Consider the following 21,270-nt stretch of genomic DNA (forward strand, 5'->3'; position numbering starts at 1 on the left):
CTGATGCTCCCACAGTTTAATGGGGGTTTGGGCTTCTGTGGGTGATGCACCTTGGAGTGCTTTATCCATAGTCTATGAGAAGGCACTAGAATAAACAAGAACCAGCTGGTATTCATAGGAGCCTGTGCTGTGCACAGACTTTGCTTCAGGCATCACTGCTGTACTCTGAGCTGACAAACTACACTGTCACTTCCAGACTGAGGAAGAGGCCAAATGTTAGCTGAAGTTCTTTCACTGGGAAATCCCACAGCAATGCTGTGCCTGAATTCTTAGCAGCTTTCTTCTCTGCTGTCTTCATCCCAGTTTGTGTGTGTTGGGATGGGGGGATACAGTTCCCTTTGCAAGCTATACTTCCACAAATTCCACTATAGAACTTTAGCATGATTACAGAAAATGTGTGAAAATGCAGCAAACAAACACAAAACAACCCACTCCCCTACCCTGTAATGGAATTACAGCTTTTACTTTTTCAAGGTAGTGTTGTTATATGACCTAAGTGATAAGAAATTTCAGGGTGCAGGTTAAATAGCAATGGCATAACATTTTAAGGAAATCTAAGCATCCAGGTCAGGTTACCAGTTCTAAGGTAATGCCTTGGGTTCGTACCTTCAAAGCTGATGAGGAGGGTTGCGTGCTCCCCCCCCCCCCCCCCAAAAAAAAAAGTATCAACACCTTCAAACACATAAAAACAAAGGTCAGTGATTTCACTCCTGTGTTTTTGAAATGGGTTGCCACAGTCAGTCAAGATAAATGAATTTTTATTCAGACTGTAATTGAATGTTTGTGGTCAAGTGTGACAAATCCAGACTTGCCACCAGAACTTTACACCTCCAAAAGGCTTTATTTTTAGATGCTTACATAATATATTTTGCCCAGTTACCTAGAAAACTTGACAAGTCAGTAAAATATTGCTGCCTTCTGTTACAGAAAAATACACAAACATACAAGAATCCAAAAGAGAAAGGGGGAGGGACAGACACTTAAGGTTTTTGTTGTCATTGTTTTTCAGTTTGGGTTTTTTTTTTTTTAATTTTCAGGCAAACAACCCTTATCCTGCATTTGAACTAACCTTGGCACGCATTATCTATTAAAAGCAAGTTTTAAAACCAATCTGTAAACACCTATTAGTAAACATTCACCTTTAACCATAAATTAGAAGTCAGTGGAAGGATTTGCTAGTAACATTCATGCTATTAATTATTTGGTTTCCCTAATTAAATAAGCCCTTAAGGGCTGCGTTTCATTATTATTAATGTTAAGTAGGAAAATGACTAAATAGACAAATCTGCAACTGCAGCATTCCATTCATGTCTGAAAGATTATTCAGATGACAGTGATGATGATCATTTTTTTCCCCACAACATACCCTGTAGTTTGTAACATTAAAATTGGAGAGAACTAAGACTGTGAGAAGGAAGATAAGGCCATGGGACTTCATCACAAACACTCTGTAAGCTTAATAAATGAACTTCAGAAACACTTAAGTACTTAGTTGCAGTTTTAGACTGTGAGTTACACTTTTTTGAAAAAGTGCATAACTTTGGCCTAAAAAAACAAAACAGAGCCAGGAAGACCATTATATTCAAAGCACTAGTTCTTGATTGGCGTTTTGTACTATTATACACAATGCATCTACTTCCTAGAGAAATAAACTCTTACTGTAGAGAAGACATCAAAGAGACTCTAAAACCAAGCATAAAAAGGTTAAACTATTTCTTGACCTTTTCAATGAAGATACAAAAATCAAACTGGCTTTCGGGGGGGGGGAATAGAAAATACTAAGAAAAGCTATTTAAAGTGAAACAAGCCTAGAAGCAGAGAGAACCAACTGCTGTTACATGCTGTGCCTGACCTTGAAGAGAAGATGATTTAAATCTTAACCAAGGAAAAGTGGCCCTAGCTCAACAAAAAGGATATGAACAAATATAAGCATTTGAAAGGATGGTTCTGTAGTCCTTAGTAGAAATTCAACATGCTCAGATTAAAGCAGTGCCTTTTTAAAATGAAGGTTTAAAAATAGGTTTTCTGCCATAAACATTTTTGGAAGCAATGTACAAATGAGGCAGAAGTGTCAAAACAAGTGACTACTCTTAGCTAGTCTAACACAAAGTGTAGCTAAAGAAAACAAGTAATACATTAAGCTGGAAATGTATTTTGTTTCTAATGCAGATGAGAAATACCCTCTTCAAGCCCCTTGTGTTGTTTAAGCAAAGGGTTCTCTTTTCATAAAAGATAACTTTAACACATTGTCAGTATCAACTTGTCATTTTAGTTAATAGTGATTTTTGACAAGATGATTGACAGAAGTGTTAAAAGGATGAGTCTTTTCACAGATTAATACATTGAATATTATATTCATTGCACTGAAGTTTCCATGGTCTGATGTTGTTCCAAACTATTTATGTGTTCACTTTTTATAAAATGAAACATCCAGTGTGCTTTAAACACTTTTTAGATTGCCAACTTTTAAATCATTAGTGAGTTTGTAAGTAGGATGAATGAAATTAACTTAAGTAAGTGCCATTAAACCTCAAAATATGGGATTGCAGCTGTGCAACATACTACTGCTGTAAGATGAGTTTTTTGTTCAGTATTCTTCACAATTACCATTAACTGTTGCTTTAAAACAAAATAATCATCCTTTACCCATCCTCGATCACTTTTCTACTCAGCCAATCTTAAATGGTAAAGATAAAAATTTGAACATTGTTCTTTTGAAAAAAGTTTGGAAAACCAAAACAAACTGTACAACTTCAGATTGAACTGGCTGCATTGCTCACAGCAAGGGAATGAAAGAGGCTGCACTTGGGCTAGCAAGTCATAGCATATGCAAAACTCTTCTTTCTCCAGTAGGAAGTTTCTACATAAGAGACAGATGCAAGATATACAGCTAAAGCTACAGCTAAAGCTACAGCTACGCTAGATGTGGCTACAGTAGTAGCTTTAAGGAACAAGGAGCAGAGTAACTCCCACTACTGCTGCTGGTAAAACCTTTCAGCCATGACTTTGTAACACAAAAGTACATGTATTTTTTTAGGTGGAAACCTGGGAGGCTCAAGAACTCCTCAAAAGTTAAAAATGAGGTGTATTTTAAATGACATGTAAAGCATTATTTTACAGAGAAAGTTGTAGTCAAAACAAAATCAGTGAAACGTCCAAATAGAGAGCTAGTGCCTAAGCACCGCTAGTTACTATCCTATGTAGGAAAGCTGCTCATTATCTCATGGTCGCTTCCCCTGTTCCCTCTACGACACCCATCGTTTTTTGTGGTTCAGTTATACTAGCATGCCCAGTATTTCAATGTAGTTGGATTATTAGCAGATGCTTATTACAGTATTAAAGTGCAGACAGAAGTTTGGGCACTGAGTCAATGCTCAGTTAATAAGGATGTGACCTAAGCAGAAATCAGTGCTTTACTGAATGTAAGTAACCGAGTATCCACATACCTAACTGGACTGTTCAGTCTGTAAAAGAATCTACAAGTGTAACAGCTTCTGTGGAAGGGGCTACAGTTCTGATATTTCTTCTGCTTTAATAGGCTATTTCAAACTTGGATATGCAGGGAAAATAATATAACACACCTAGGACATGTGATTTACAAGTGCTTCAAAGGAGGATTATTTTAAAAGTGTTTCATATACATCAATATAAAGCTATTTCAGTCAAATAGTAATAGGAAGTGGTTCCTGGAGTTTTACAGTTTATAGTTCAACAGAATGTATATACAGAAATCTGTTACTGTAGACTTATCACAGGTGAAATCTGCAAGCAGAGGTACAAATATAAGCCATAAAGCTGTAAGCCATGAACTTAATGGTATAGTTATGGATTTAGCAAAATAGTGACATTTCTACAATGTTAGTGATATGTGTATATATACATCTCCAGTGTTCTTGTGCCACAAAAAGCGTTTTAAGTTAAATGCTATTGTATCTTCCTGTTCCCCCAGCCCTAACAGCCTTAATTAAGCGATCAAAATATCTTACAGAAGTCAAAATTCATCTACAGAACACGTAAAAAAAAAAAGAACAAAAAACCCCACACATACAGATTGCTTGTTTCTCTCAAATAAGACCCTGTTATTTTAATTAACTGGGGCAGTTGCACTTGCACATTCTGAAATTATGCATTTCATATTTCTAGTATCTATGAAGTGTGATAAGTATTTTCACAAGAATGGAAATTTGGAGTTCATTTCCATTCAAACTGTACCAACAGTCTTGCTTTCTCACTCAGCTAGAGGTTGGCCTGGCATTTTACAGAAAAGACTCCTGCTGAAGTGGAAGATAGTGATAGTCCCTTATAACAAATCATGTTTACCTGCTCTTTCCTTTTTCCAAATCTTTTGTACTTTATTACTGAGTGCTTTTCTTTACTTCTTCTGCGTTTCTGCAGAGACTCTATTAATGCTATGGTTCTAATCTGTAAGTCAAAAAAGCCTTTGAAAACTAGTCATCTTCTTAGACTGCAATTTTGGTGCATACTGCCAGAGACTGAAGAACAAAGTTCTTATGCAGTTAGTATTAAACAACTTAATATTTAATTACTAGTTCCAATACCATAGATAATGCAGGACAAATTCCTTTTACTGTACCTTACACTATTTCTTAAAACACTTCTGCTGTATTTACAATGACTTAAATTTTTTCACCATAAATGCACTGGGCATAGGTTTGTTCTTTTAAACAGAGCTTACCTGAGTAAGTCTTCAAGGTTCTTCAAAAGCTGGGACTTTAAAGGAAAAATAACAGTTGAGCTGTGTATCATATTAACAGCAGTGTATGTTTCATATCCAAAAGTTTTTTCCCTTACTTAGTGTTCCATGATATTCTAGCTCTGCTCAACAGCTTCTACATAAAGTCTGACAGCACATTTGGTATTGTACATGCTTTATTAAAATGGTACTCATATTTACAATATCTGCAGAAACAATCCCTCCCAAGTCTTGCATTCAGACAGACACGCACACATACACACGCGCGCACGCCCCTTCACTCTACAGGGGTGTGAAGGCTATGCTCCCAAAAGTTAGGCAGCTTCTGGAAGAGGAGGAAGGGTGACTTTTTTTTTTTTAATTACTTAAAAAGAAGCATGGGAGTATGCGTTTGGCCATCACAATGCTAATTTAAGTATATGTAGTATTAACATATGGCAGTAACACTGAGTATTCCTCTTTTACATTCTATACACAGAATGATATCAAGGTTTTCCAGTCAACAGAACATTCTAACTTCAGTCTCAATGCTGCTTGTAGTGACCATGAAGCCACATTTTGGGGGCTTTCCCTTAAAACAATTCAAGTCTACGTAAGTGAAATAAGGCACAATTAATATTTGATTTGATTTAGAGGACAAGAGAGGACAGGTGGGAGGAGGCAGGCTTCAGATAATAGTTGTTGCAGAGGAAATAGTTTTACCCAATCCTTTTGAGAAAAGGATGAATTTTAACCCCATCCTAATCTACATGGGCTTCTCTTGGAGAACTGAAGTATTCTGCCAGGGCTACTAAGGCCCACGTACAAAACAAAATTGGAAATTCACATTTTAACACCAGTTTCAGTAGTCTAACCTACTGATACTGATGTACATGAGTACATCTTTCTTTAATGCTGAAGGAGAAGACACACATGAAACAAGATTCAAATCTTTCACTGAGCTTGAAGACTCATGTCTTTAGAGAGCTTGTAATATATGCTATTTGAAGGCTTCAGCTTACTGATAAAAAGGAATAGCATTTTTGCCTTTAAACCCTGGCCCCTCTTCTTTAATGAAGCCTTACCAGACATTACAAATAAACTGCAACAAAAAAGTTTGGCAGCACAAATAATGTCTAGTATTCAAATCTTCATTTGTGAGTATGTTATTTTCCTTGTACAAAACCTGTTGAATGTTTTTCGCAGCAGATGAACTGTACCCAAAGATGCAGGACATTCTGTGATGGGGAATAAGAGGTTGCAGTTCCGAAGGCCCCTGACTTTGGTTGTTTACAAAGTTCATTCCTGTTTAGTGTGATCCTTGGTATCTTCCTCATCTGTATATTCTGATGGTTCTTCCCCTGGTTTTAGGAGTCTACCTACGTAGTCGTATTTTTCTGAAAGAGATTTTACGATTCCATTACAATCAAATACAGCTGCATTTGCTAGTTAGTGTGCACTGCTGAAAATTGCTCTTCCACTACACACTAATGTTCTGAATCTGAATCACTGAAATCAATGGCAATTTTTTCAGCAAGCTCAGTCTCCTGAAACAATCCTTATACCATTTCTGCTCACTACCTTATCTACTCTCAGTACTTTGTTTCAATTCTCCCACAGCTACTTAGTGAAGCTTTATTACTCAATGGCTGAAAATTATCCTAATAAACCCAGCACAAATTCCCTCAACCTGTTTCGATTTCAGTTAAAATGAAAGAGTGTTCCCCCTCCCTTCAGAAGCATACTTCCATGCCTTTTAGAAATTATTTCAAGACGAGTTCGTTCAATGCTTCACTCCAAAACAACTCTAAGTCCTAATCTTAATTCAATGGAATCCGAAGCCAACAACTTGTGAGCAGGAATTCCAGAGACTAAGCTATACTGGGATTCAAGAGTGAATCTACACTGAAATAGCTGAGAAGAGCACAGCTTTCTCATATGAAACTAAAAGAATGGAAAAGCCATAGTGAAATTCTTTCCAAAGAAGAAAGGCCTCAAATCCCTGGCTTTTTCCTAAAAAAGTTAAATAACATTATTAAAGTTACTGCAGAGCAAAGTTAATATTTCTTTAAAAGATGCCCCAAGCCCAAATTAGTCATTTTTGCAAACAGTACTTCCTTAAACTAAAGATGTTCTGCTAATTTAAGAAGTTACCTTTAAATTGCATTTCCCACTCTCTAACACTTTCCATCTGTACAGCATTTAAGTCCGATAGGTCATCATATTCATCTCTGAGTGCATCTTTATCTAGACAGAAAGTTGCTAGTCCCCTGGAGGCATCTCTGCCAGCAAATATTCCATATGGACCCTCTGAAAACAAAAAGACAAAATTGATACCTTCAAGTCTTTGTTTATGGTGACTGATCTCTCACTTTATAGTCTGCTGAAGCCATACATTAAAAATCCCATACTTCTGCAGTGATAGGAACAGCAGTAGTTTCAACAGCACGGCTGTTCAACATTCAACAAAACTGCAATTCAGTCTTAAATATCACTAGGAGGCAAGTCTGCTGAGGAAGCAGAACCAGGAAAATAGTTCTGAATGGATATCTGGAAAAACCCTGCCATTTGATGCAAGTCAGTTGATGTAAATTCCAAAGGGACTGGAGGCTGGAGTTCAAAAGAAACCCGCTTCTATTAAACAAAACATAAAATGTTTGTAAGTCAGGCATAAATAGAACCAAATTGTATAGATATCTTAATTAGAAATCCATTGAATTCTATCAATTAATAGAACTTAAAGTGCTAGTTAAAATTTTCATTTTACTTACAGAACAACCATAACTTTCTACATATGTGATAGACAATAAGTCTTTGATGCATTTCTTACTTCCGTGGAAGTTACCTTGTGATAGGTTTTCCTCATTTTTTTAGGGCAGCAGCTCACCATACACCTGTCCTGTATTGTTCTTGGAAAACTGTGCAAATCTGCTTGTTAGAAATTCAAAGCAACTACTTACTTTGTGCTTTTTGACTGGCCCAGCGCAGCACAAATATGCTAATGAAATTTTGACAATGCCTGTCAAATAAATATTGCTACGAAGAGAGTAGCATGATTTGCAAACCAATAACTTCAGGATGAGGTCGTTAAATGGCTTTCCCAAATTTAATTAGTCTAAAGAGCTCCAAGCATATTGTTATTTTAAATTTTCTTGACCTAAAAACAAATACCTTAAATCAACTCTATTAAAAAAAAAAAAAAAAAAGAATTAACAAAAATGTCTGCACTAACTGCAGCAGCAAAGAGACAGGGAAGCACCCAAGGCATTAGAAAGAGGGGTCACTAAATGAAGATAAATAGGCCAGAACCCTTCTCTGGCTTACCTCTCAGAAGACAACAGTGGCCATCAGCCTGAAGAAAAGGCAGCACCCATGGGAAGAATGAACCCAAGCAAGTAGAAACACACTGTCCTTTACCCCCTCTATTGCCTGCTGTAGCACCTCAGACCTTTTCTGCACCAGGACGAGCCACAGGGAATCATTCAGGGAGGCTGGCTTCCTTCCAAGCCGCTTGTTCCAGCCACCACACCTCTCTGCTCTTGCCGGCATTCACTTCAGGGTTGAGACAGAGGCTGAACGCAGCAGGAAGAACTTCTGAGGTAGGGAACCTGAGCACCGTATGGATTAGAAGAAACTACATCCTCACCAGAACTGGTGTCGTCTCTCCCCCCCAGAGTGCTTGGCATTGTAAGTTGTCTATACTCAAACTCAAGAACAGAAGGGCGTCTTGTATGCCAAAAACAATTCCTCTGTCTCTCTGGAAATAAACCAACTGATTTAAAAGCAAAATTTAACAAAAAGTACACATTTGAGAGATAGCTATCAACTGAAACCTTGCACTATACAAATGAATCTGGCCATAAGAGAGAGAAGCATAACGATTAACAACTTCTCTATACTTTTTCTTCCAGACATTTAGCTCCAGGAATGGCATGCACAGTAACTACCTTAGTGATGAGGGATTACATTTGTGCACTCAATAGAATCAAAGTCAAGCAGGCCTGTAAACTCTGTTTTTCCTGTTTGCATCCTGAATTAGATTTTTATTTGAAAAAACCTATTCAGAGACTGAAACTGATCTTATACCAAGATACTGAATCTATTCATTTAGCCTGCTCGTTCACTCCTCCTAAAACAGGGTAAGAGATAGTGGTGTCCACCATTTGCATCATAATATAGAGCTTCTTCAGACAAAGTCTTGCTTTACTCCAAGACAACTATCATTTAAATGACCTACTTTTTGATGTTCTGAATGAAGAACACAGGATCAGAAAGCCATAAGCAGTTCTTACCAAGACCACACATAATTAATCAGTAAGTCCCTAACAATAAATTGCTACCTAACCTCCCTGCCAACAGTGTTTTGTCCCAGATTTCCCCTTTCCCTAAAAAAAAAAAAAAAAAAAAAAGTTTCCATAAACATTACTAGCTATTTGAGTAACAGGCTTTCAAAATTCTAGCTAACCCAAATTAGAGGATCACATTGTCCCCCCACTCCCATCAATTCTGTATTTAGTGTTTTATGTGGTTTTACATCAACTGCTGAGATGCCACCTCCTGGTCCACCAGCTTGATTCCAATTATTTCTATTAATAAGAGAATTACATTATCAGTATCAAACCCTGAAAACACTTTCATCTCAATAACATACTTAGTTGAAAGCACAAATGAATGCCTTTAGAATTTATCAGTTTGCATTAAGATTAACGGATGCAAAATTTCCACAAATATATTGGAACATTTTGGGGCTTTTCTAAAATTGATTTTAAATATTAGTACTCTAACATGCTTTGTACAAAAATATGCAGGAGCTGCAGAGAAACCAATAAGCCAAGTCCACATATTCAGCAGAATGCTGACTAGTAAAAAACAACCTTCAGCTTAATAGATGGCATCTTAAAACTCCAGCTCTGCAAATGTAGTTTAAGGATGTGCCACACATACTTTTATCCTTTACTAAAAGGCAAGATATTGAATTATGATTCTTAAAAAAGGGCAAACCTGTCTTCACCTTAGCTACAGGATTACTAAAGCAGAAGTTCAGAGTTCTCAGTATGAGCAATCCACTTCTGCAAGAATTAAAGATCCCGTTTGGATACTTTACCCAGAAATTAAGTACAGTATTTTGCATTCATACAGAACATAAAGTTCAGTTTTAATGGGTCAATTTTTACAGGCACAGTTTTTTGCTGTAACCCCAGTTTGTTATTTACTAGGCTGGCTTTTATATAAATACTGGTGCAACAGTCTCAAAAAGATATTTTGCAGATCAGATTTCCCTGCACTTGAAGAATCATCCAGGAAAGAAGAATTAACCCTAGGATGAAAATACAATTCAAGAGCATTATCCTGTTGTGCAAATGCTAGTGCAATCCTAGAAGTACTCCCATGAATTTCTTTTATGACCAGATGCAATTTAGTCTACAAGTCCTACCTTTCATCCTTCTTTTATTTCCTTTTGTCTGCCTCCTCTTCAGACTGGCTCCTGTTCTAAATAATTGATTACACCACTGATATACATACCAAAGAGATTGTAAAAAGAGATGTCAGTATCATAGGTATGTATACTAAATCAATTTTAAATCCAGCTAGAATCAAGACTCCATCACAAAATTTCAGTGGGCTTCCTTTGCTATGTCCCCAAACGAGCTATTTCATAGTTAGTTATTTATTGTAAAAAATTATCTTCCCACTCCTATTTCACATCTTACAGCAACAAAAGAGAAGTCAGGGAAGCATCAAATATATTAAAACACATTTCTGCTATATGTTAATTGGCTACACTTAGTTATGAGACTTACTTTAGGCTTACATCAAGTAAAACTTTGCTCCATGAAGAATCCTTTTCTTTCCATCATTGCTTTTGCATATTAAAACAGTTTGTTATTTAACCTTTGTTTTAACTTAAATTCAAACCAATTCAAACAAATTCAAATCAAGACTTTCAGTATCTGTCTACACATCTCCACACCTATAACACCACATTTATACACTTCTGCCTTGTTTCCTGTATAAAGCCCTCAGAGTAGGGGCTGTTGCTACCCAGCACCTGCTAGCACACCAAGAAACAAATCCTTCTGCACTTTGTTTCAGGATCCAATTAAAAAACTGGCCTTCTTGATGAATTTGAAATAGTGTTTTAGCCTGACATTCATCTTTATTCACAACTGAACCGGGTAGCTTGAGAATTGTCAAAATCAAAGACTTTCGCCAGTAAAAATACCTCCTCAATTCCTGCTGTCAGGAACAAGATTTCTGTATCTGCAAGCCCTGTTCTGGTTCTCAAATAGTTGTCTTTAATTTCTCTTTGCTTACACATGTTAAAAAACAGCAGGCAAGGAAAAATGAGTTTAACACTAAAGCACTGTAAGCAAAACTTTGAAAGGCACGAAGCTGTCCAAGTTGAATTTGGAAGCACTGTTTCTGGCCACTTGTTTTTTTCTACCTTGCCAAAGAGGTAAAGGCCAAAATATGCTAAACTGGATCTTCGAAACAGCATGCAAGTGTTTCAATTCCAGTTCAACTGGTTTGACCAACAGTTCCCCCAAACCTATGCTGGTGTTCACATTTTGAGTAGGGAGAAGTATATCTGACCATTTCGGCTTATGTACTAGTTTTGCAGGACATCGTAGACTATTGCTCCAAGACCACTACTGAAGCTGAACACTACACACCAAATTTTAGATTGCTTCAACTGTCAGTACAGGGAACTGCACCACAAATAGTTGCACATGGACTTTACATCTAATGAAGTGATACTATAAGAATTATATTCATCCTAACAAGATCGATGCGAGTTCTTTGAAGAAGCCACACAGGTTAAGGAGGTTCAATTTTAAACCAGCTTTAGATGCTGAAAGTAGCCAAGAAGCACCACCAGGCAATCACCAAATACGCAAACCACATTAAATGTTCTCTGCATCTGTGGGCTAGGTATGGCCACTGGAAATAACGCCCATTTTCATCTGGGGCTTATAAATACATGGACAAAATGCCTTAAGCTGAAGACATGAATAAAGACTAAACTCTCCTTTAATGCAAGTTAAAAGGAACAAAGGGAGAAGAGCCACCAAATTATTGACTGTTACACTATTCTACCATTTCATCTACCTTTTCCACTCCAAATCAGAAAAAAATCTCCACTACCTGTTTAAACTTTTTTATTTGAATACTGACACGTTTGTTTAGTGTTGCTTATTTTATGAAGGAAGGAAAAAGCCACAAATTACACAAAGCCATTTTGAGGCACAGCTTGAAAGCAGAAGCTTTCTAATAACATTTCTCTCTCTGAATTCAAGGTGACATCATTTTAACTGTACAGCTCCAGATTTATATGAAAGGAAGAGATCTGGCTCAATTTTAAGTTACACCTTGCATGGAAAGTAAGGGCTCTTAGGAGAGAACCACAAAGACTACCTGCTAAACCAGCAACTGCTTAAAAAGAGGAGTCTAAATCTGACTTCTTAGGCACACGACTGGAGAGCCTCACTCTCACTTTTACTTGCTTCCTTTTTAACCCTATGAAACAGTGCAAGAACCAATGACCCAATTTCAACTGAAGTGGCTGACAGCAAGCGCTGCCAGAAGAGCCTGGAGTTCAGTAGTCAGGAGATTCCTGGAAGACAACTGCCAACTTGAGGAGGATGCCACATCTCCCTTTAGTGAGAAGTGCTCCGACCACTAGATTATTCAATAATAAGGCAAGCAATGCCAGCCAGGCTTCTGATGAATTGAAAAGATAGCTACGCTGCTTTGTGCTGGATTTAACTTTGTCAGAAGTATGGAAACAGCCTCTCTTCAATACACATTTCTAAACCTTTTCAGTTTTACTAGTTCTGGTAGGAACTTCATATCTTCATCCAGAAACACTGTTTCTTTGAAAAGCTGAGTCCTTTACACAGACACCACAGAGCTGACAAACGTCAAAAAAACCCACAGAAGATCCACACCTTACAGGAAGCATTTTCCTCCCGCCCCATCTTATCCTCCACACTTATGTATAAACCATCAGCCTGTTGTGTTTTTAAGATAAGGCCACCCTTAACAGAACTCTCCAGACAAAATGTCCCCCCTGCAACATTTCACCCTAATCATATATTAGTAAAGGAAGTGTTGAAAAGCATCCGTACCATCCAGAGTAAGGACTTTTAAATAAAGAGAGAAACAATAAAGTTTACAGCAGTAAGTTCAAAAGGAAGTCTAGCAGCATCAGGTTATTTTTATACAAATGATGGAGAAAATGACAGCTTTTTACTACAAAAATTTTCAATGTATTAAGTATCAAAAAACCTTAGTTCTCAATTGGATTAGCAACATAAAATAAAGGCAGGTTTTCCCCCATGAAAAATGAATTAATGTTGGAAATTTTTATGGAAGGAAATATTACTACCTAAGCTATTCCTCTTGGCAAAAAGGAGAAGTGGAAATCTTAGTGACCTTTTGAAGGACAAAAGTGGGATGAGAAATGAATTGAGAGTGACAATGTATTCTGGGGAAGGGAAATCGGGAAATTGATTATTTTTAGATCATGAAAAATTAAGAACATAGCAAGAAGTGACGTGGACCAGTTGCATACACTGGATCGCCTATAATCTTGCTCTGTCATGCTCAAAGCTGTATACTTTTCATAAAAGCACAAAGCACTTGACAAGTGAATCAAACCCTGTTTACAGAGATTTAAACTCTAAATATTAAGATTTGCTAGTATTACTTAGCTCCTACTATACCCTTCTATTGATCAATATACTACCAGGAATCTTGATGCAAACAAACATGAAATTAATGTTACAGTAAGTGAAACAATAAAACTGTTTCTTGTGATAAGGATATAAAATCAACACAACACACTAAACATATCAATCATTAGACTCTGAATCATGAGATGTGATTAGATGGGGAAATTGCCCAAAAACAGATTCTTAAAAATTCTGGTTCTAAGCTATATTTTACAGTGAGCCAGTAATGGTTTGTTCTTCTTGAGTTTGCAGATGATAAAGGAAAGGAAGTGGTAATTAATTAAAATTAATTACAAATCAAAACATTCTAGAGCACTTACTCATCTGGGCACAGAGATGTTATTTAACACAAACAAATGCGAAGTCTTGAAACAAAGGGTATACTTGCAGGACAGAGGGCTATCTTGGGAAACATCAACTGGGGAAAGAACTTGGTAATCAAAGTATGTGAAGAGTTCAATGGGAGGTAAGTGAAATTGTTAATGTGATTCTTGGAGGCACAGTTAAAAGTGTGATACAACTTTCTTACTCTTACTTGAAATGTGTTAGACGTACCAAAGACTATTTAGGATACCAATGGCATAAATTGTAGAAGGTTTAAAAACGACAATATGAGAAAAATTAAAAGTTTTGAAACCGAAAAACAAGAGCGGTCATAAAATTAGAAGCTTGCCGGGGGCTGTAATGGATTCTCCACTGCTGGACAAAAATCTGGACTAGATGATAATTCAAGTCACTTTTCTGCTGTAAGCAGAAAAATACTATAGTGAGGAAACTATGGGGGGGGGGGGAGACCTTAATTTTCAAGACATCAGACACCTTCTGAGACAGCCACGTTACTGAACATTAACACAGCAGTCAACATATACTTAAGATTTGACAATGAGCCCTCAGCCAATGCTATTTGCTGCTGATGCCTTCAAAGTTGAAGCCCTATTTCACATCAGTACCTTAAAGTACAAAGGGCTCACAGTCCAAGCATGTGCTGTCAGCAAAGCCAGTACCCTCAACTTTCTTCTGTTAAACAGAATTTAGCCATGACTTTGTTGGTTTGCTTTGCACTTCTCTCACAATACTACAGCTATGAGGTGTAAAATTACTGAGAAAAGTTCTGTGGACATCTGGCTACTCTGACTGAAGTCTTTCTGAAAAGTTCTTGACCACCTGCAGAAGACTTTTCCACCTACCTCTCTTCAGGTTTAAGGCCTGCAAAGCATCTATTGACTTTTTTTTTTTTTTAAAGCCAGAAAATGGTTGCAAGAAGATACTTCCTGACATGCCTCTGTGCAGGCAAACCATGCTCAGCTTAATTCAAAAAAATACACCTTTGGTAGAAATCACACATGCTATGCACTTAACCTACAGAAAGACTTCTGTTTCAAGTTAAGCATCACTATCCTGATGTTCACAGTCCCAAGTAACAGAAACCTGACAGACAAAGATTATGTCAGTTCTGTTATAAAAAGGTCATCTTTCACTACCATGTAAAAAAGTGACTTTGTCCCTCTCCATGAAAAGCTGAAAGCACTGCTTAAGGGAAACCAGCTGTTGCCAGTTATCAAAAAGCAGTCTGATGTCCTAGAATAAAAAGCTTTAGTTTCTTCACAGTAATAAGCCTCCAGAGGTTGAGGATGTGAACCAGTGATGATACGATAGTGAAGAGTCTAAAACTTAATTTATGTTTGATACACAAAAGAATTAAAATCCACATTTAGATGATGGAGTAGTTTATGAAGCAATTAGTCAACTAACTGATGTTTAAGTTTCATGTAGCATACACACTACCTGTATTTTGTATCAGAAGAGAGGTCTCAGTTTAAAAATTCCTAAAACAAGAGAGACAAAAGAACTAACCCAATTAAGCGTCATGAGAACTGCAGCATACCAGACAGCATTTGCTCAGCTTTACTGGCCAATAAACAAAGACAAGGTATAGCAAGGTAGTTCAGACTCCAGTCTGAATTTTTACAGTACCCAGTCAGAAAAACATTTTGATTCAGTTATGGCAGTTTGAATTTCTGTAACTGATAGCAGAGATGGTATCACAAACTTTACATTGAGGGTAACAAGAGTTACTAAGTACTAGCCTAGTACAACTGTACAACTGCTTGCCACTTCCCTGGTAAGAACCAGAGACTTGTAACACTTCAGTTTTGTGTTTTTCTTTTAGTCACCCACGCTTATTGTTAAAAAAAACCAAAACAAAAAACACTTAACTTAAAGTACTCCGGAGGGGGAGGGGGGAAAGAGCTCTCCTCTCTCTCTTCCACCCCTCCTACAAAAATACTTGTCACACCTACTATGAAAACGCCTGCGTGATTTGACTGGATCAAGTTTTCCAAACCACCATTGTTTAAGCAAGAAAATTATCAGCAGTCACAACGCTCATTTCTGTTGGCATCGGATTCGAACACAATGCTTACTAGTAACGTATCCAACTTGTTATTAAGAACACCATGAAACCACAGCATATTTTCTTGCAATAAACAATCTACAGTGTGAATATGGAAGCCCAGCACTGCCTTTGAAGCACACTTTCCAGAACCTTTGAAGCACGCTTTTCAGATCCAAAGAAGTGTATAGTCCACCTTTCTATTTAAGAGATGAGGTTGATTTCTGCACGCTTCTAAGTGGTACCAACATATCAGTCCCTGAACTCTCCTGCTAGCCTCGATCCAGATCAAAATTTATACTCAGTATGTCATTTGCACCTTTAAATTAAGTAATCAGCTTTCTTTTTGTTTCCTGAACCATAAGAGCTAGAATGAAGGAAGCACTGCTCTGCTGCACTTGGGAAACCTACTAGAAGAGACAGAGAAAAAAAATTAAATCCCGCACGTCCAAATTTAGACAAACGGAAAATCGGATGCATGACGAAATCCTGAGCACGGCCTGAGGCCCGCCTTGGATCGCCTATTGAAAACCGCCGTTACGGCCCAAGCGAGCAGGGCTGCTAAGCGGCTGCGGCCCGCGGCGCCCAGGGCCGGGTCGCGGCGCGCACGACCGCTGCCCACCGACACCGACACCGCCAACGGCAGCGGGCTACCCGGCCGGGCGCGCGGAGAGCGGGCGCCGCGGCTGGGCGCTCCACAGCGGCCCGAGCAAGGCCGCCAGCGCCGAAACTCGGCCGGGCCTCGCCGAAACCCCCCGCCGCGGCGAGCCGCGGGCGCGGCGCGGCTGCCGCAGCGGCTGCCGCCACCCTCGCCAGCGCCGCCCCCGCCGCCCGGGGGCGGAGGCAGGGAGACAGGGAGGGAGCCGCGGCAGGGCGCGGGCCGCGGGAGCGGGGCGGCTGTGGCGAGGGGCCCCCCGCCCCCCCCGCGCCGGGCGCTCACCGGGCCCGTAGAACTTGCTGCCTTTGGTCACGTCGAAGACTTTGCCGTTGACAGCCAGCAGGATGCGGGGGTTGTGCGCCCCGTCGAACTCGCGCAGCTGCTCCAGGGAGAAATCCCGCCGCTTCATCCGCGGCAGAGCGGCGGCCTGGCTCTGCTGGGCCGCGCCCCCCGGCCCGCTCCGCTTGCCCCAGCGCAGGTAGAGCCGGTAGGCCGCCAGCAGCACCAGCGCCAGCAGCCCCACGTTCAGCAGCATCTCGCCGGCCGCTGCCGCCGCCCCCGCCGCGCCGGCCGGCGGCTCCCCCGCGCCCCCCTCCCCGAGGCTGCCGCTCCCCTCAGTCCTTAGCTTCCCATCCCCATCGTCCGCCATCACTGCCAGGCCAGCGCCTGCCCGAGCGCCGGCTCCGCCCAGCCGGGGCCGCGGGGAGACGCCAGGCGGCGGGACGCGCTCCGCCCGCCGCCGCCGCTCCCCGCTCCCCATAGGGCCCGCGCGAGGAGACACCGCCCCCGGCCGGCTCGCGCCCCGCCGGCGAATTGGGAGCGGACACACCCCGCCGCCCCAACGGCCCTCCGCTCGCGAGAGGCGCCGCGGCCGCGAGCGCGCGCGCCGCCTGCCCCCCTCTTCTTCCCCCCGCCCTCCGCGCGGCGTTGGCGGTTGAGGGCGGGGGGTCCCCGCGCGGCGTAACCGCCGCACCGGGCGCCCAACGGTCGAGGCAGGTGGCGCGAGCCTCGTGGCCCGCCGCAGCCCCTCCCCCCGCGCGGCAGGGCGCCCGTCAGGAGCGGGTGCTGCCGCCCGCGATAATAAGAGCGGAGCGCGCAGGGGAGGCGGCGCGACGCGGCGCGGCGCTGGGGGTGCCGGGGCTCGGCGCGGCGCGGCGCGGCGGCTGGCAGCCCCTGAGGGCAGCGGGGGAGCTTTGCCGCCGCTGTGCCCCTTGCCGCGGGGGAAGGGGTCGAAGGCCGGCGGTGCTGGCCAGCGCGGTACCGCCACGTTGTGCGGTGCCCGTTCAGCGGTTGCTGAGCAAGTGACACGTCTGCCCAGAGCTTTGTGCAATGGCCAGGGTTTGCTCCCGAAAGCGGTCTGTTTGAGTGAGCGCAGGTGTGCCCGAGATGACACAGCAGCCAGGCTTGGAGGGAAAGCTTTGGAGGTAGCTCAAGGATCTCCTTGGCGTGCTCCGCTGCCTGGGGTAAATATGCCCTTCCATTTTTTTGCTGCCAGAAAACGTGATGATTGCTAACAGCAGGCTAAGCCACTAGTCACTCTTTGTGCTGTAAAATTCGGCCGTGACAGCACATAGGTGGCGTTTTATTTTAGTATATCTTGTTAAGTACAACCCATGCTCAGGAATGAGCTTGCTTAGTTATGTCATGATAAGGACTACAAAAGCTTTATGATTTTCAAGGAGACAGTGCATTTAAGTCCTCTCAATAAGAGCATGTCTTTATCTACAGAGAAAACAAAGACTTGGGCAGCATTTAGCACTTCTGTTCCTCTTGTCTTGTGAATGTATTCCCAGGAAAAAAACAGGCTGTCTCATCAGATGAACAGCCACTCTACAATTGTATAACTGGCCCTAGAGAACATAAGGAGCCTCAGTCACTCTCGTTAGGGTTGGAACATGATACAGGGAGTACTTTGGACCTGATGAACGTTATTGCTGCACACAACTATGTGGTGTTGAAGCATCCCTTCCTAATAACATCAGCCTTTAGAAATACTTCACAATTTCACAACTCAGTCATGGAAGCTGGAAAATGCCAATGTCTTCACAAAGGCAGGTGGACAACACAAGAAACTCAACCTAGTAGAAAATAGCACCAATAATGCTTAGCATTTACATAACTTTGCATTTTTCAACACCCTGTATAATTAGTTATTTAATCTACCGTCTGAGCTAGTTTAGTAATGACTACCTCTGTGAGGAAACAGGATGAAGTTCTTGCCAGTAGAAGTCCTACAATTAAAATATTATTTCTCTTCCTCCTAACTTTGTTTATCTTGCAAGTAGGCTATATTTAAGAGATGTATAAGTAAACTCTCCAGTATTAAGAAAGTCTATCTCAACAAGTCACAGCTTGTTTGTAGTTAGCAATGGTTTTTATCAGAATTGTAAAATGTTTGGACCGTCTGGGCACAACTACAGTGCAGGTCAGAAGAAGGTGCAGTTGCACTTTTACCTCTGGATTTCCTACCTTCATGAATTCAAATTAGAATTTCCACAGTACTTTACTCTGTTCTCTTAATTTCCTTTTTATTTTAAAGATGCAGTTTAGAAAACAAAAACAAGTAGTAAGATGTGAAGTACTTTTACCCAGATCTCCTACCAAGATCTTACCTCCAAGTTCATATTGACTGGTTAGATTATTCTAGACGTCTCTTTGAAAGCGTATCGTTTCCCACTGCATTAATGTGGTGTTATACTGTATTCTGAAAGGATTTTTTTCAGAAATTGGTGTGGTTACCATAAACAATTTATTTAGCCTTGATCTGTCTGTTCTGACTGCCCCCTTAGAGATTATATTAATGCTGCCTGGGCTTGACTAAAATACTTCAATTTACTTCTGTGAGCTTTGGATCAAGTGCAGCAAAACAGTGGCTCTTGTTGATCCTCAGATGGGAGCATGGAAACCAAGAGGAGCTCCAGGAATCCACCCTAAGGAAATGAAATAATTTGAAAGACCAGGTTTAAAAGACTTACTTGAAACAAATACTAGAAAGTAACCAAATCAATTAGAAATAATTAATGCAAATAGAATATGTAATTAGAAATTTTCTACTCCAAATAACTTTGCAGAAAGAAATCTTAACACTGAAAGTGCGTGGGTTCCAAATCGGAGAAAAACTAGCTGGTTGGCATCCTGTTAGCGGCATGCCCTACCCAAGTCCGGATATGAAGTGCCAAGAAAGTTAAAGTCTCAGTGCATCTGCAGGGACCTTCAGTGCCAAAAGAATGGTGTTTCAAGACAGAGGCACTTTTATTGTCTGGTCACAAGTATAAATCGGTGCTGACGCAAATACAGCACGCAAATGTTGTCTTCCTGTCTTAGGGCAAGCCAGTTTTAACTTCAATCAAATTTTGTTACCCAGCTGTTTGTTTTAACTGCCAGGGAAGTTTACTGTTTCTCAGCTGTGACTTTCCAGTGTTTCTTCTTTGCCTGACCATCTCTTTTTGTTTTGCTGAGACAAAAAGTCTCAACCTGTAAAGTGTAAAAATTATGTTCTATAAACCATCCTATGACTGGTAAAAGGTCCACAGAAGTCTCTTACCATTACTGCGTTGCTTCTGGTGCTTTTTTATGTGCATTTAATGGTTATTATTTTGGTAGGAGCAATTTGACCTATTTGACAGCCAGCTATCATGGATCCTGATCCATGACTGAGGAGCCGAGGTATTGCTAAAGCATATAATTGTGTCTATGAGTGGACTAATTGCACCAATATGAATAGAGGAATGAATGGAAAATCAGGTGTTCTGGATTACCTGCGAAAAAAACTTAAGTACCTTTACAAATTCTGAAATTAATGCACAGCTAATTCATTTGTTCAGATTTGAAGTGAACAGCAAACAAGGTAGGAATGCTTTCATATCAGTTTCTCATAAAGAATTTAGTGAGCTCTGAAAATACAGGGCTTGCCAAGCTCTTTATGAACATATATAAAGAAATATTGCCAAGTTTTTAATTCCATATGTTATTGCTCAGTAGCTTTTGTTGTTCTTGAACAATTATTTGATTTTGTAGGGTTTTTTTTTCTTTTTTACCTAACAGAAGTTAAAGAATACCTATGAAGTGAATAATTTACTTCCATATTCATATACAATTTCACTTGTTGTTACTGTTTATACTCCAGATCTTGGAGGTAAATAGCCATTAACTTCCATAGAAATCTCTCTGCCATATGTGACATGATTTATTCTAGCAACAGGGAGAAAAATGTATTTTTTTAACTTTTAAGTTATTTGCTTGCCAGCTTTAGATGTTCAATGTCTTTCGATCTCAGTATACATTTTCTTCTTCAACACAGAGCCTTCTCTGTTCTGTGTTATAATGTGTTAGCTATTTTATTACTTACTATTTGTCCTCAGTTTCACTACTTTAAGAATTTCACAGATAAATCAGTTGCCACTGCTTTGTTTCTTACGCACATGAAGTAATACCCTAATACTTTTCTATTAGAAAAGAAAAGAATAGAAATTCTGGACAGCTTTTCCATTAGGAGGTGAATGCCTCAGCTCAGACTTATGTTCATCTTTTTCCTTTGTGGACACTGCTTATTACAGCCTTTAGAAAGAAGACTGAACTCAGTGATAAGCACAATGGGACCCTAACTTTACAAACAAAAATTGAACTCTGATGCAAGCCAATATAGTGACTGAAGTTTATTTTCCATTAATTTTGAAGCTGAAGAAATAGGTCTTATCACTCCAAGACAGGCTATATGCAAGACAGATTAGGAGGTGAACTGTGTGTGAAGGAACGTGGGGATGTCTTGCTAAATTTGGAATAATGTAACATT

General features: G+C 40.2%; 1 protein-coding gene across 1 annotated transcript; it reads right to left on the reverse strand.

The window, feature by feature from the left end:
• Positions 1 to 4,872: 4,872 nt before the first annotated feature.
• Positions 4,873 to 17,142, reverse strand: PGRMC2 (progesterone receptor membrane component 2). The gene is made up of 3 exons (XM_067297721.1): positions 16,761 to 17,142; positions 6,848 to 7,003; positions 4,873 to 6,090 (listed from the first exon to the last, which is right to left on the reverse strand). The coding sequence occupies exons 1-3, from the start codon at positions 17,125 to 17,127 to the stop codon at positions 5,993 to 5,995; spliced, it is 621 nt and encodes a 206-aa protein (XP_067153822.1). The 5' UTR covers positions 17,128 to 17,142; the 3' UTR covers positions 4,873 to 5,992.
• Between the last annotated feature and the right edge of the window lie 4,128 nt (positions 17,143 to 21,270).

The sequence above is a fragment of the Apteryx mantelli genome, chromosome 5 (genome assembly GCF_036417845.1).
Source record: "Apteryx mantelli isolate bAptMan1 chromosome 5, bAptMan1.hap1, whole genome shotgun sequence".
NCBI lineage: Eukaryota > Metazoa > Chordata > Aves > Apterygiformes > Apterygidae > Apteryx > Apteryx mantelli.

Excerpts from the sequence above, each read along its gene's own strand:
- PGRMC2 (XM_067297721.1), bottom strand. The coding sequence starts at position 17,127 with ATGGCGGACGATGGGGATGGGAAGCTAAGGACTGAGGGGAGCGGCAGC. Across the intron at positions 7,004-16,760 it reads CAGCAAGTTCTACGGGCCCG|AGGGTCCATATGGAATATTT; the intron begins GTGAGCGCCCGG and ends TTTTGTTTTCAG. Across the intron at positions 6,091-6,847 it reads GTGGGAAATGCAATTTAAAG|AAAAATACGACTACGTAGGT; the intron begins GTAACTTCTTAA and ends AATCTCTTTCAG.